This window comes from Cyprinus carpio, unplaced genomic scaffold, assembly GCF_018340385.1.
Source record: "Cyprinus carpio isolate SPL01 unplaced genomic scaffold, ASM1834038v1 S000006647, whole genome shotgun sequence".
In the NCBI taxonomy this organism is placed as follows: Eukaryota; Metazoa; Chordata; class Actinopteri; order Cypriniformes; family Cyprinidae; genus Cyprinus; species Cyprinus carpio.
In genome coordinates this window covers 133,491-150,421 of record NW_024879273.1, presented here as the reverse complement: position 1 = coordinate 150,421, position 16,931 = coordinate 133,491, and the positions used below count along the sequence as shown (strand labels likewise).

Below are 16,931 nucleotides of genomic sequence, written 5' to 3'. Positions count from 1 at the left end.
GCTCATGCAGCTGATGAAAGCAGTGTGTCTCTCTCATTGGACCGCGGTTTCACATGCATTTCACCTGACACGTGATTGGGTCGGCAACAAAGCCACTGTAACCATGGCTACAGAGAACAAAACTGGGCCCACAGTTTGGACTCAACACTATTATGAGACTGACTCGAGAAAACAGCCCAGTACACCCATTACTTTGAACACTGAGTTTTTAGATGAGTAAATATGACAAAGAATGTGTCTGGGTCATTGTTAAATTTACCAAATTATGTTTCATTTAAGAATCACTGTCTCTGATTTTTAAATAATAGGTAAAAATTAATGATTAAAATGTAGATAAAATGAAAGAAATAAAAATAAATACAAACTGAGCCATAGCTGACAAACATGGAGTATGTTTGAGTTCGTGCTGAGATCTTTTGATTGGAGACTTTGGCATCTTTGGAAAATATGAGCACAGTTTGAGACATTGTTGAGATCTCTCCATAAAACTCTACATTAAAAAAAAAGTAAAATGAGTGGGTGATTTATTTAAATGTTGCATTTTTATATTTGTCTTGTTTCAGCTTGTCTAAAAACATGTTGTTTATTATTATTATTATTATTATTATTATTATTATTATTATTATTATTATTATTATTATTATTATTATTTTCTCTTGCAGAACACATACAGGATAGCTTTACAGACTATTTCCATATTAGATAATGCAACTTGTTATGGTAAAATTAAGTTGTAAAAAGTCATTAAAATTATAAAATAATAATATGTTTATTAAGTATGTGTTAATATATGTGGTATTTATAATAAATAATCTTTTTATTTTGTATGAACGTTTTAGTCTTTAGGAAAATACACATTTTATGTAATATTAAATCCAAATGTAATGTTTACACCAAACCATGAATATAATTTCAGAAGAAAAAAATTATTCAATTTGAGTGTGTACATATATTGTGTGTATGTATACAGTATGTACACAGTATGTACATATATATATTGGTTTGGGGAGTCCCCAACAACAGGGGGGTATTCCAGAAAGCAGGTTATGTGACATACCCGGGTATGTTTAAGAGTAAGCAAGCGCATAACCTCAACTTTCGGTTCCAAAAACGGATTTAACTTTCAGGGTATGTTAGTAGTCATAGCAACTCACTCTCTGAACTTAACCTGCTCCGGAGCAGCTTCTGTTCCAGGGTTAGTTCACTTCAGCGAGCCTTCAGTGGGCGTGACAGATAGCACACAACATTATATAATATTACAATATGTAATATAGCCTATTATATAAATATGTATATATATATATATATATATATATATATATATATATATATATATATATATATATATATATATTATCTATTATATATATATATATATATATATATATTTGATATGTTAATGAGGAAGCGCTAATATAAGTAATAAATAAGGTAATATATTATTCTAATATGATTATTTCTTATTGGCATATATACAGTAAGAGTTATCTGTATAAATTATGAAACACTATGACAAGGTAATATTTAACATACATATATATATATTTTTATTCATTAGATGTTATATAATCTCACACATGGAGCGGCATCTTCTATAATGTCTAAATTCTAAATCAAAATACATATATGATATGAGTTAATATATAATTAGCATAAAATATAATTTACATTCTCAAGGATTAAAGATTAAATGGAAAAAAATAAAAATGATTGCACAGCCATCAATTAGGTGGCGATATGCACTAAGCATGTAAACAACTAATGAACAAAAGAAGAAGAAAGAAACAGCATGGGGCGCTTTTTCGTAGTGTCCGTTTCCATAGTGACTCGTCGATTCATCGCTCTATTGAGAATGTCTTGAGTCTTAACCAGGAACATACTCTGAGTTGAATGAACTTACTCCCGGATGCGTTTTTGGAACCACATACCTTGAGTTAGCAAGGTTTGGGGTTAATCAACCGAGAGTTCAGGGTTTAGTTCACGGTAAGTTAACCCTGCTTTCTGGAAAACACCTCAGCTTGACATGCATGCAAGGTCAAAAAACACTTTCATTGTTTTATAATATGCATTTATTTTTTCCTTATTTTCTCAACGACTCCTAAACGATTCACTCAACGATTCATTTTTCCAAACCCCTCCTTTGCATGATGCTAATCTGCGGTGATTGGTCTGATGACCTTGTCTGTTGTGATTGGTCTACTTCATGCAGCGCATGTTGGAAATGGAATGCCCATCACTATTACTCAGCCCACAGCTCGGTGGTAAACCCCCAAACAGCCATGGTATGTGCCATTATGCATTAGCCCAATGCAGAAACGTATTGATAAAGCACTGCAGTTTGCACACCAACATATTGCTCAATTCTTTATCATAATTAAAAGTAATAACAACGACAAACATTCACTATTCATCGACACATTTATAGACAATTGCGAGCAAACAGATATTGCTGTTAGACGGTTAGCCAGAGACCTACAAGCTGTGCAGAGCGAACACAACACACACAACTAAATACGTATTTTTCATGCTACAGAGAACATGAGAGCAACAATTTTTAATCATACTTACAGGTTGTGATTTGGAGGAGGAAAAAGGCGGTCCAAATTAATTGGGTATTGATCCTTCTTTCCCGGGTCTGCATGCAACAGGGCCGCTGACCTTTAGTCATTACCTATCATGGCAACCGACCTTCAGTCATCACCTATCAGGTCCACTAACCACCGGTCCTCACCCAAAATGGCCGCCATCCCAAAACCTTTTTCAGTGTCCAGTTCAGCCTGTGAGTTTGTTCTATTCCCAGAATTCAGAAATGAATTAGCTCCAGTGTCGGCTCCAGCCCATGAGTCCAGCCTCATTTCATCAAGTTCAGTCCAGAATCCACAGAGTCCATTCCAACCCCAGAATTCAGTAAAGAGCCCGCTCTAAACCCTTGAATCTGCACCAGAGCCCACTCGTGCCAGTGTGTTAACTCCAAGTTTACCTTCAGTCCAAAAGCCTGTACGAGAATCCCATCCAGACCATGCACCCGTCTCAGAGCGCAGCTCCAGATCATCTCAAGCCCCGACCAGAATCGAGAGATGGCTCTGGCCCCGGACCAGAGTCAAGAGAAGGCTTGTGTTCCAGAGCTGAGTTCAGAGAGGGTTCCTGTACTGAGTCTATCCCAGGGAGGGCTTCTGTCCGCAAGTTGGCCTAAGAGGGTATCTGTTCCTGACCAGAGTCCAGTGCAGGCTCCAGTCTCTGACCAAAGTCCAGTGCGGACTCTAACCCCTGACCAGAGTCCAGTGCAATCTCTCGGCCCCAACCAGTTCCCAGTTAAGGCTCATGCCCCTAACCAGAGTCCAGAGCATTCTTCAGCCCTCGACCAGAGTTCAGTGTTTGCCTCAGTCTCAGAGAAAGGTCCAATGTCAGCTTCAGCCCCTGACCAGAGTCAAGTGCCGGCTTCAGCCCCCAACAGGTGTCCAAAGCAGGTTTCAGCCTTCAACCAGAGTCCAGTACAGGCCACAGCCTTTGACCAGAGTCCAGTAAAGGCTCCTGCCAATGATCTGAGTCCTAGACACATGGCCGGGAGTGCCGTTCCTTCTTCAGTCTGATTAAATGTCCTTTCCACAGCCGGGAGATCCATTCCCTCGCTGTAAGAAATCAGCTACCCTATCACTGCCAGGAGTGCCATTCTATCTTCTGTTGGATCCAATTCCCTCGCCACGGCTAGGAGTGCCTTTCCTTCTTCAGTCGGATTAAGTCTCCTCGTCACAGCCAGGAGTACCGTTCCTTTTTTAATCAAACAAAGTTTCCCCATCCCAGCCAGGAGAGCTGTTCTTTCTGCTGTGGAGAGTACTTCCCGAGTCTCGGCCAAGAAAGCCATTTCTTCCATGAAATTCAAATCCCTAACCTCGACTCCTGTACTCTGTGTATATCAATGACTATAGAATACCCAAGACGAGTTACTCATACAGTTCTGAATGGGGAAAAAGGCAATGCTCAAAATGACTGCTCCATTGCATGAAGCCCCACCTTCTGAATGAAGGAGCTAATCGGTAAAGTCATTGCGTCACTGCAGCTGCTGTTAGAAGTCCCAGTTGCTGTAGAAACAGTCAGTGTTCTGAGATGTGCACTTAGGACTGCGCATGCGCACTGGCTGATCTAGCCTGAAAAATAAGCTTTTTATAACGCTATTTAAGAAAAAGTAATAACATTTATGACACAGTTTTTGTCAGATTTCTTTGGTGATTTCAAATATGAAATTTAATCATAAGCTTAGTGAACAGTTTTGGAGAATTTGATGTTCCCCATTCAAAAAGATAGGAGTTGCACTTGCATGCCCGAGAGCCGTTTCAAAGATGTTTGTGTAAGACTTTGTGTATATTTATTAAGTATATATAAATACAAACACATGCATGCATTTAAGAAAAAAAAAATGAATGTGGTTTTCAAGCTTTTTTTTATATATATATATATATATAATATTTATATAAGATAGAATAATTTAAATGTATAAATGCATATACATGTAAATATTTTCAAAATATATACTGTATGTCTGTGTATTTATATATACATAATAAATATACACAGTACACACACATATATTATATAAACAACAACTTCTTTCTTTCCTTTGCAGAAGTTCAGGAGGAGAGTGCAGGAGTCGACGCAGGTCCTGCGAGAGCTGGAAATCTCATTACGGACCAATCACATCGGGTGAGTTCATCTGTGTGTATGTGTGTTCATTAAATACTGCTCATACTGGAGCTTGGATCACTGCTCTGAGTAACACAGACACACTCCAAAAGTCCTCATGTAAGATGCATTGAAGCTGAAATAATGCTCTTTTATGTGAGGCGGCGCATTTAACAGCCAAATGCTCCTGACTGGACTTGTCATATATCTGCACAGATAATTGCATATTCTGCTAGAATGCCAACCCACCAGGTTTTTTGTTTTGGGAATCCCTGCACAGCCTAATCAGAGCGGAGAAATTCTGAGATTTTGTGAGAGCTGAAAATCACACACCCAGTTGCATGCTGAGAACTAGGATTGACCGGATGTGGAAAGGCTGACGGAAATCTGCGAGGTCGGGAAAATGTCACAACAGGAAAACGGGAAGATGTGATACTCCAGTACCAACCAGCAAACACTTTTTCCTTGTCATCCCATAAATGAGTGTTATTATAGTTTCATTTTTCAAGGGTGGTTCAGACCAGACAAACATAGTCCCAGAAACCCCCTGAGCTCCTAGACAACCCGTACAGAGATTTAGCTGCCGTATGGTACTAAACTAGATTACATAAATGATCTAGTTAATCTAGATGAGATAAAGCAGTATTATCTGCTCACAGAGGGTTCGACAAACACAAAACAACAGAATGGTAGCACAAACTCTGTCCCTAGAGTCACATATGTGTTCCTTCTTTCCCCAAACAATGTTTCTCCTATTTGTTCATTATGTAAAAGTTATATTTTAAGGGATAATGTACAGTCAGATGATCATTAATGCAAAATAAGCCCTTTGAAAATAATACAGAGTGCAATATTTGACTTAAATGAAGTATTCCAAGAACCATGCAATGTAAATGTATAGACTTAACAATTTGCTTATATGAGACTTGTTCAATGTTCCATAGTTCCTTCATAATGTTCAGATAAATACATTCAGTCACATATGAGTTAAATTGCTCATTAGAAAATCAAAAGAAATAGAAACATAACTCGTTTTCCTTTCACAACTGTGAGGTTTTCAGGTGTTGGCCTACTTTTCACTGCTAAGAAAAGGTGAAAACTGGCTTTTGATCATTTCTGGGATCCTCGCAGTCTTTGTCAATGTGATTGTGAGTGTGTGTATGTGTGTGTGTGTGTGTGTGTGTGTGTGTGTGTGTGTCTGCCGTGTCTTTGAAGTATCTCTCATTGCTGTTGCTCTGAGGGAGAAATCCAGCTACATGAAACCTTTGCTTTCAATCTCCGAACTGCGTTGAAGCTGTTTTTTAACCTACTGAGACGCCGTTCCATGACGCATATTTCATGTCGTCTGTCTCCGTATGGAAGTGTGGTTTCTGAACGCTGGGACACACTGTGAGCTCTGTGGAGTCTCCTGGATTATCTAGTCTAACTACTGCATGTTTACTAGTGGTATAATTAGTGATATAACACTATAATATAGTAATGGTAAAACATATCACAGTAATACAGTAATGCATACAAACTTTTGATTGATTTTTTTTTTTTTTTGTAATTCTCTCTCTCTCTCTCTCTCTCTCTCTCTCTCTCTCTCTCTCTCTCTGTTTAGGTGGGTGCGGGAGTTTCTGAATGAGGAGAATAAGGGTTTGGATGTGTTGGTGGAGTATCTTTCATTTGCACAGTATGCCGTCACGTAAGTCACCCGTGATTGAACTGAACATGAACACAATGAACAAAATGGCTCCTTTCACCCAGAATGCTGCTGTATCTTTGTGCGGCTCTGACTACATGTCTTACTGCTGCTCTGAGAGGACCCACGAGTGTGTGTGTGTGTGTGTGTGTTAGAGAGTGTGCACTGTTTGTTCACTGAGATCAGATCAAGTCACAAGATCTCATTTACAACCAATAGCATTTTACAACCTGATAAGTAACGTGTTAAAGAGTTAGTTCACCCAAAAATTAAAATTATGTCATTAATGACTCACCCTCATGTTGTTCCTAACCTGTAAGACCTCCGCTCATCTTCGGAACACAGTTTAAAATATTTTAGTTTTAGTCCGAGAGCTTTCTGACCCTCGTACATCAGCGGCGTCACTGCAGTGTTGTGAACACACTCACAACAGACCGGAAGAGAAGACAATCCTGAATAAAGTCATAATTTTTTATATTTTTGGACCAAAATGTATTTTCGATGCTTCAACAAATTCTAACGGACCCTCTGATGTCACATGGACTACTTTGATGATGTTTTTATTACCTTTCTGGACGTGGACAGTATACCGTACATACATTCTCAATGGAGGAACAGAAAGCTCTCGGACTAAATCTAAAATATCTTAAACAGTCTTACGGGTTTGGAATGACATGAGGGTGAGTCATTAATGACATTATTTTAATTTTTGGGTGAACTAACCCTTTAAGTGTATTTTGGGGGAAAAACTATTATCACACGCCAATGCTGCAGCACAACATATTATACACACTATAAGGTTTGTTAGTGTGTTTAAAAATTCTCTTAACTCATTAGTTTATTAAATGTACAGTTAAAAAAAGAATGTTATGAACTTTTTGTTTACCATTTAAAAGGACTCTTTTCTTTTTAAATATTTTTTAAGCTTTCTTAAACTCCAGCCGTGTCACATGATACTGATTTGCTGCTCATGAAACATTTCTGATTATTATCAAAAGTTGTATTTCCGTGGAAACCATGATACATTAGTTCAAGATTATTTGATGAAAAATAACAGCATTTATTCAGAAAAAAAAAAGATATTTGTTGTTTTTCTTTGTAACAATGTAAGTCTTTACTTTCACTTTTGATCGAAGTATTTCTTTTAAAACTTTTAAACAGTAGTGTTATTAGCCAGTTCAGTAGTGATTGTTTGATTGATTGATTGATTGATTGATGAATAAAAACATCAACTACACACATATTAAAAAATGTGTTCATGCTATACACATATGTAAACAAAACATATAAATGTGAAAATGTGAAAAAAATATGTGTTTTACAAAAACTTCAGTCATAACAGTCATTAAAAAAGAGAATTTTTAATATTATTGTTTTACCATGATTTTCAAATATTATTTCATTTTATGAAAGTATTAATATGTTTCTTAAGTGAATTAGGGTTAGGATTATAATTTTTGCAGTGCATGTAAGCAAATGTCCCATGACCACAGATAAAGTATGTTTTAGGAGGATGTACAAAAAACAATATAATATTCTTATTTTGGTAAGTCCTGAGCCCCTGCTGTTGTGCGTTTGACAGGTATGACGGTGACAGTTCTGAGAACAGCACAGAAAACTCGGTGGATAAATCTAAACCCTGGAATCGATCGATTGAAGATCTCCACAGAGGAAACAACCTCTCATCAGCTGTCACAGGCAGCAGCATCTCCAGAGCCAGCAGACATTCAACCATAAGGTGTGTACACACAAACAGATTTTTGTTATTACAGCAGAATAATAGCAAACAAGACGCTGATAGTATCTTATAGTTCTAATCTGAACGTGATATGGTTTGTCCAACTGCAGAGAGTGTGTACAGACTCCATGTGATTTCTGAAAGGCTCTTTTGTATAGTCATGAGGCCTGTAAGACTTTAAATGGCTTAGGAAACAGTGCACCATGTCAGAACACAGTCGACGTGTGTCCGTCTGTCCGTCTGGCCGCTGACTCACAAAACTGGCTTAGACGGTTTTATTCTGATGAAGAATGGACAACTGACACATCACCACCACATGAGTATTAATACGGGAACTTGCCTGTCTGTTATCGAGCAGCCTGATGACGGGACAGAAGTATTTACACGGAGCCTGAGGGGATCTGTTTGAATGGGTTCAATATGTTAAGCCCCCTGTCACTTGAATTGGATTAAGGTCTAACCCTTATGCAGTAGTTAGAGAATGCCAGATTCTAATTTTAGAATTCTGCTCAGTTGTTACTTCTGGGCTCATATCTAAAGTCCATATCTATTCAGCTAATATCTGAGACATGCATCTTCAACAGTGTGTAAGACAAAACAAAGCCCCTACAGTGTGATCTGACTCCAAAGTCTCAACTTGAATAAGCAAGTTTTATAAAGAAATAAATGTAGACTCAGTATTTTATTTTATTTTATTTTATTTTATTTTATTTTATTTTATTTTATTTTATTTTATTTTATTTTATTTTATTTTATTTTATTTTATTTTATTTTATTTTATTTTATTTTATTTTACTGGCCAAATAGTTCAATGGTCTTAGAGTTAATCCTGAAAATAGTATTCATAATGAAGGTCACCCATTCTACATGTATGAGTGTTCACATAGACGATAACTCAAACTACTTTTAATAATCATTAATTCTAATTCTATGAGACTATGGAAGTTCACACCCCAGCTGTAACAATCAGTGGTCATTTATCTTTGAGATATTATTATAGTGTTTTTATTATTATTATTATTATTATTATTATCATTATTATTATTATTATTATTATTATTATTATTATTATTGTTGTTGTTGTTGTTGTTGTTGTTGTTGTTGTTGTCATTTTTGTTTTAAAAGTCTATATAGTTTTTTTATTATTAATTTTTTATTTTAGTTTGTCATTTCAATACCTCAAGTTAAACAAAATGGAAATGTTTCATTGAAACAATATATATATATATAATATATATATATATATATATATATATATATATATATATATATATATATATATATATATATATATATAGCATAATTCAAGAACGCATAATTTTTGCATTTTTTTTTTTTGCATTTTTTTTTTTTTATAATTAAACATATTTTATGGTTTTACTTTTTGAATAGTTTTAGTTTAGTGTTAGACAATATAGGGGTCGGCAAACCTTTTGGAATGGTAAATTTTTAATTTTTCTGGTTAACCACTGTGCATAGCTGTCGGTCATTTTACATTTCTATCGTAAACGTATCGTTAAAAGTTGACTAATATTAAATGATTTGCAGCTTCATCTTACCTCGCTCTCTTTAACGTTAAACTGACGCATCGCGCTCTGCTTCTGTCAACAGTAAACCCCGCCTACTTTGATTTGATTGGCCAGCTCTGACATTTTGACATTGACGAGCACTGAGGCTTTGATCTGAAGCGCAGAGTATGTGCAGCGGTCGCGCGCACATCCGTAGACTAATGCAAGTTACTTCTCACACTTTAATAGTATTTATAACAGGCTAACAGGCCTAACAGGCTGTGTAACTGTGAGAAGTTATTACCTCAAAATGTACGTCAGTAGGCAGTTTTCTCGTATGCTCGCGTGCCAGCGATTATCCCTCTGCGTGCCACTGTTGGCATGCGTGCCGTAGGTTGCCGACCCCTGGCCCCTGGACCATATTTTTTTTTTTTTTGTGTGTGTGTGGTTTTTTTTTTTTTTTTTTTTAGCTTTAATAACCCTGATTTAGAGGAATGATATTGTTGGAATCACTTTATAACTTTTTTTATTAAAAACATTTTTCAGCTGATAAAAACATCGGCAGCCAATCAGAATCAGACTTTAAAAAACGGAAGAAGATATAAGTGCAGTGTGGGCATATATATCAAACAGAGCTTGGTGTGGATGCTAGTGTAGTTATCATTTTATAGTTATTGATCTAATTATATTTCTTGATGTGAACAGGCATTCATGAAAACTATATGTGCTTATAATTTGCTTTGGGTGTACAACTTTATTAATTCTGTGTACGTTTGCATGAATAAAGCACACTTTGGTCTGATCGTTTTGCTGAAATCTGACACAGGTTCTGTTAAATTCATCTGTAATTAATACAGTTGTCACTCTGTCTGCAGTTTCCTGTTGTGTGTTCCCATCGGCAGCACAAGGCATGTTCTTTTTGTCCTTCAGATAGAGTCTCCTCTCCCCTCCATGTCTCTCTAATGTGCTGAACTGTGGAGGCTAGACTAGCAGAGTGAGTTCAGTAGCTAGCTGTGTACCTGCAGCCTCAGATGTATCTTGCCCTCATGTAGTCTGTCAGGCATAATCACTCATTTTACTTCTCTATCAGATCATGCTGCTGTGCAGTGGATTTATCAGTTCATTTCATCATGTCTCACCCTAAACTTTACATCCAGTGGTGTGACTGCATAGATCAAAGGTTCTGCCCGCATAGTAGTTTTGTTTCCATGCTTTCCCTCAGCCCTTAGTAATGTGTAGGCTTAAATTATGTGCTGTATTCAGACTTTTAAAAGAGTAATTCTCAAATTTCCCAACGCCCTCCTGAAGAACACAGACTCGTCCACAATGCCCAAAGTGCTCAGAGAAACGAGGGTATGTCTGCTGCATTTAGTGTTTAGGATTAGCTCAAAGTTTTGTACACTTTTATAGAATTCTGTAGACATAAAATAAAATAGTATATTGTTAGAGTTATTGAGTTGACAATTGATGCCTACTGTTTATAATGTAACTTCATGGTAACACTTATATGAAGCGTGTATTTATAATTTAATAATAAGTTACCTTTACATTGTTTATTTAAGATCTGCACAGTATCTTATACGTCTTATGAGTTTTTAGGAGTGGTTGTTCATATTTGAGTGTTTCCAGTGAGGCTAATGTTAATTTCAGTGTGAGCTAGTTTAAATTTAAGCCATTAACATTAACATACAATGCATTATTTGTTGATATTAAAATAAAACATGCTCAAAGCAATGTCATATGTAACACATTCATGATTTCATATAGCTGTTAAAAAATACTTAAAACAGAAAAAGACCACTTATAAATATAATGACCACATGTACTGTATGTTTACAAGAAGGCTTTGACCACTTGTAAGATGTAGTAGGATATTGTTTAGATCTTAAACAGTTCTCAAGACTTATAATACATTATAACTATGGGAAAAATCCATTATAATTTAGATGTATTTACTGTATACATAGATATACATGGTGTTAATCATGTGTTATATATAAAATTATTATGCTTTTAATTTTATAAACAAGGTGTGTGTTTTTTTTATTGTTTTTTTTTTGTTTTTTCTATTTTTTGTTGTTTTAGAGAGATGTGTGCACATGAAGACGGTGCTCATAGCATTTAGTTATTTTTGCTGCTTTATAGGCCTTGCACAGTTAAATACACACCCTTGTATGTGTCCAAATATGCCCGCCTTTGCAAGTATCCTTGTAAACACAGTAATTTAGGTCTTAAATGAACGCGAACAGCTGAGAAAGAAAACACATCTGGGTCACACTTTATTTAAAGGTCCAATTCTTGCTATTAACAAACCATTAACTACGACTTTGCCTCAATAAACTCCTTATTTGATGCTTTAATAGTTAGTAAGGTTGTTAAGCTCATGGGTAGGAATATACGTGTAGAATATTTTCATGCAGAATATGTGCTTTATAAGTACTAATAAACAGCCAATATTTTAATAATAGGCATGCTAATAAGCAACTAGTTAATAATGAGAATGGGTCCCTATACTAAAGTGTTGCCCATATGTGTAACAGTTTATTGGACCCGGGCAGTTCTTAAAGTGACAGCAGTCTAAAATTCTAAAATTCTAAAAGTATTATTTTTTGTGATATTATTGACAAAATTTTGGTGTCAAAAAAATTCTACCCTTTTTAAACCAAAAATAACTATATTGTGATATATATATATAATTACCGTGAAATCAGATTACTCATATCATAATATAAGGTTCAGTCCTCAATTTATAATAATAAAGAAGCACTCTTTTTTAGTGATGCACTTCCAGAGAAAGTCTTTGTTAAAATACTGCAACAGGATATGCTTTAAATACACACTTATTTGAAGTATAGGCATAAGATTAGTCAGAACAGAGCATGTGACGAGTGTGATAAATTCAACTTTTTTTTGTAAATTTATATCTAATCTTTTAACTCCTTCATCAGAATAGTGATATGATGTCAATGTGTACAGAATGCTGTTTACACAGAGCAAACTCCACCTATAGGAATTACTTCTGTAGCACATAATCAGAGATGCATCCACCAATACCACTAAAAAGACAACTTGGACACTTACAGTACAGTCAAGTCATGTCATGTTTATTTATATAGCACTTTAATAATACAGATTGCTTCAAAGCAGCTTTACAGTAATAATCAGTGTCAATGTCACAAAATTTGGAAACAATAAAAACTTAATTTTCAGCTATAGAGTAGCTCTACAGCTACTATTATTTAGTAGGGTTTTTTTCTGTTCTCTTATCATAAAACACGTACCTTGGAGCATCAACTTTTGCAACTACAGAGGACATGTTTAAGCGTGTGTGCTTGTGAAATCAGCTGACAGATACAAGTCAGGAAAATTGTGTTCTGGATGAACACAGTCCTACATCTGGTCATTACACACACATACGATTCAGCTTCTAGGCCCTTGTGATGTTCTGGACAAAAGAGATTAGAAGGTGGAGTTACAACTGAAATGTTAGCAGACAATAACTTTGTAAAGACATTCACACATTATCATTCCCACTCATGTCAGAGTTGAAAGAGAAACCACATCACAGCAATAATGCAGCTGTGAATTTCTGGCAGTCAGTGCAGGCTAGGGGTGTGTGATGTTGACAAAAAATTATATCAGGATATTTTATGGGATTTTGTTGAGAACGATAATTAGGTATTTCACTGAATTAATTCTGTACTGGTATATTAGCTGTTTTAAGCCTTTCATGGACATGTGACTCCTGAAACATTTCATATTCTCCACATAATTTTTCTAGCTTTATTTGATTTTTACATCTTATTTCATGTCAGATTCTTACATGTAATCAGTGAATTCAGTTGGAATATGACACGGTTGTTACCAATCAAATGAAATCAGTATCCATTTTGTACTGCAAAAACAGTATTTAGATGTATTTACACTGCAATTACAATTGCATAAATAATGATAACATTTTAAAAAGAATATTTAAATATGTTTTAATGAAATAAGGATATTTTAAATATGAAAGTAAAACCACCAGTAGGTGGCAGCTCACTGCATTAATGAGAGAGTCACTGAGTCATAAATTCAGCTGATTGATTCAAATGGCTGATTGATTTAGCAACAAAGCAATTGACTTTCTACAATTCTTCAAATGTCTTTATTAATGGATCATTGAATCGTTGATTCATTCAAAAATGCTAATTCAGTCAGTAATGACACCACTGTTTGTTGACGCACAACAGCTCTATTGCGGCTTTGTTTGGAATGATTTTCTTTGGTGAAATAGAGCAAAAACTCACAATATTTATTTCCTTTTTATTGAACTATTGAACAAAATAAATATAAAATTTGCAAACATGCTGATATTTGGGAAAACAGCACACTTGTGTTTACGGCATTGCTTAAAGGGTTGGTTCACCCAAAATTATTAATCATTAATTACTCACCCTCATGTTGTTTCAAACCCGTAAGACCTTCATTCATCTTCGGAACACAAATTAAGATATTTCTGATGTCACCTGAAATTCCCAAGTCCAGAAACTTAGCAAGGAGATCTGTAAAATAATCCATATGACATCAGTGGCTCATCCGCAATTATACGAAGCTACGAGAATACTTTTTGTGCGCAAAAGAAAAATAAATTAAAATAATAATAATAATAATATATATATATATATATATATATATATATATATATATATATATATAGATATATATATAATATATATATATATATATATATTCAACAATTTTTCTCCTCCCATTTTGGAGAATATTCACTGGACGGATGTTGTTCTGTGTCAGCTGCGTCATGCCGGATCTGTTTCCTACATTGTTGTGATTTGATCTGAATGGAAACGGCGCATCCTATCTTGCGTCACGCACCAGGGTGATGTGGAGGAGACAAATTGTTGAATAAAGTCATTATTTCTTTTTCTTTTGAGCACAAAAAGTACTCTCGTAGCTTTGTATAATTCCGGATGAGCCACCGATGTCACATGGATTATTTTACAGATCTCCTTGCTACATTTCTGGACTTGGGAATATTTCAGGTGTGTTGCTGTTTATGCAGGGTCAGATTCCAACAAAAATATCTTAATTTGTGTTCCGAAGATTAACGAAGGTCTTACGGGTTTGAAATGACATGAAGGTGAGTAATTAATGACCGAATTTTCATTTTTGGGTGAACTAACCCTTTAACTATGTCATACATTCTACAATATGTGAACTACGTTATATGAAATGTAGTCTGCCAGGCTACATCACACAGTGAAAGTGGATGTGTTCTTGTTTGCATGACTTTATGCTTCCGCATGGTTAAAACAAAAATCACAATATTATCATAGATGGTACATATCACACACCTCTAGTGCAGACCTATGTGTGTTAATGTTGCTGAATGAGTTCCACATTGAGTACAAACCATTCCCTCAGGCACTGCTTCTGACATTTTACATTGTGTGTGTGTGTGTGTGTGTGTGTGTGTGTGTGTGTGTGTTTGTGTGTGTGTGTGTGTGTTTTTAGAAAATCACGCCCAGATCGTCTTGTGACAGTCTTGAAAAGAACTGTGTGCCCTTTGTGTTAGTTTGTGTGTGTATACCTTCTCTAGTCTGTTTGTGAGCCTGTTTAGATTGCTCTGTTTGTCGTGTGCATATTTTTGTCTTGTGTGTGAGTACTGTATGTTTGTATGTCCTTGTCGATTGGTGAGAGTTAGTGAAATGTGTATCTATTTTATACCTGTTTGTGTGTGTTCTTTGTGTGCATCTGTTGCTGTGCGTCTCTGTTCTCACACATAAAAGCCTTTGGCTCGGGCCCGATGGCTGGCATGCATGTCAATGACACTGCTGTTGTGTTGTGGAGGTGACATGTGCACAGAGCTCTTTGACTGCTGTAAGACAATGCAAATCCTAAAACATCACTCACAGGAAAGGCTGCTGACAGACCTAAACACAGCACTAGCATTTAAAGACACAGTTTGGATATGAGAATACTTCCTGTGGTCCTGATCCCTCTGTCTTGATTTAGTCTTGTGAGTCTATATCAGGATATGACTCTAGATTTGTGTTTAGGAAGATGATGCATATTTTTCATGATTGTAATCATTTTAAACATCTTGAGAAGTAGTTATTTGTTTAAAATAATAGTTTGCCTTTTAAAAGAAAGAACTACCTTTCAAAAGTTTGGGGGTCAGTAATATTATTATTTTTTTTAAGAAATTAATATTTTTATTCAGCAAGAATGCATTAAATTGAAAGCAAAGACATTTATCAAGGTTCAATTTCATGTAAATGTTGTTCTTTTGATCTGTGCTACTGAATATTCATCTTTGCCATCACAGGATTAAACTACATTAAGAAAATAATAATAATAATAATAAATAGAATAATTAGTTTAAAATGTGATCGTGTGAATTTGACAGTCTTGGTGGACATTTTGATACTTTTCAAAAACATTAAAAAAGTCTTACTTACCCCAAACCTTTGATTGATAGGGTATGTTATAGCTATAACATCATCCTCATGTTGTTCCAAACCTTTATTTTTTTTTGTAGAAAACAAAAGGAGATATTTTGCGGAATGTCCAAGCTGCTTCTTTTCTGTGCAATGAAAGTGAATGTGAACAGCTCAGACATTCTGCTAAACATCTCCTGTGTTCCACAGAAGAACTAGAGTCAAATGGGTTTGGATCAGCACAAGGGTGACTATATGATGACGGTATTTATGTTGGATGAAGTGTTGATTTCAGTTGTTGTTTTGCTCTCAGGTCTAACACGTTACCCAGCCGGAGGACACTGAAGAATTCCAGATTAGTATGTAAGAAAGACGACCTTCATGTGTGTATCATGTGCCTGCGAGCCATCATGAACTACCAGGTAAAACACACACAACAAACAGTTGAATTTATATTAGCAAAGACCTCTTATAGAGCTTTCCAGTCACTCCGGATCATAGAACACAATCCAAAATCAACAAAATGCCACTTTTTCGTGAACCTTTATAATTGGTTCAACTGCTAAATGATCACAAAAAGCACAGTTCTACTTAAAGTTATTCTAAGTAAGTTAGTGTGATAAACATGCAAGAAATTAAATAAATTGTGGGATGCGCTTGGTGTTAAACGAGTTATTAAATGCAAAGATTATGCAGTGTTTTATTTTATATTTGATATAAAATTACTGTATTAATTACTGTATATCAGTCATTTTGATAACAAAAAATTACTCAAAAAAAATTTAAGTCCTGGTGAGACAGGTTTTCATACTGCGTCACTGACATTTGCTATATCCATCTTCTAACACTCACAAAAACCTGTTGATTTTTTTAATAATTAAAGA

At 35.4% G+C, this 16,931-nt stretch overlaps 1 protein-coding gene across 1 annotated transcript in view; it reads left to right on the top strand.

The window, feature by feature from the left end:
* The window catches only part of LOC109096212 (formin-like protein 2), a 73,049-nt gene that overhangs the window by 29,661 nt on the left and 26,457 nt on the right, over nucleotides 1–16,931 (top strand). The window contains exons 4-7 of the mRNA XM_042755208.1: nucleotides 4,622–4,698; nucleotides 6,281–6,364; nucleotides 7,944–8,099; nucleotides 16,361–16,469. Coding sequence (XP_042611142.1) covers nucleotides 4,622–4,698; nucleotides 6,281–6,364; nucleotides 7,944–8,099; nucleotides 16,361–16,469 — 426 coding nt within the window. The remainder of the gene's footprint in view (nucleotides 1–4,621; nucleotides 4,699–6,280; nucleotides 6,365–7,943; nucleotides 8,100–16,360; nucleotides 16,470–16,931) is intronic.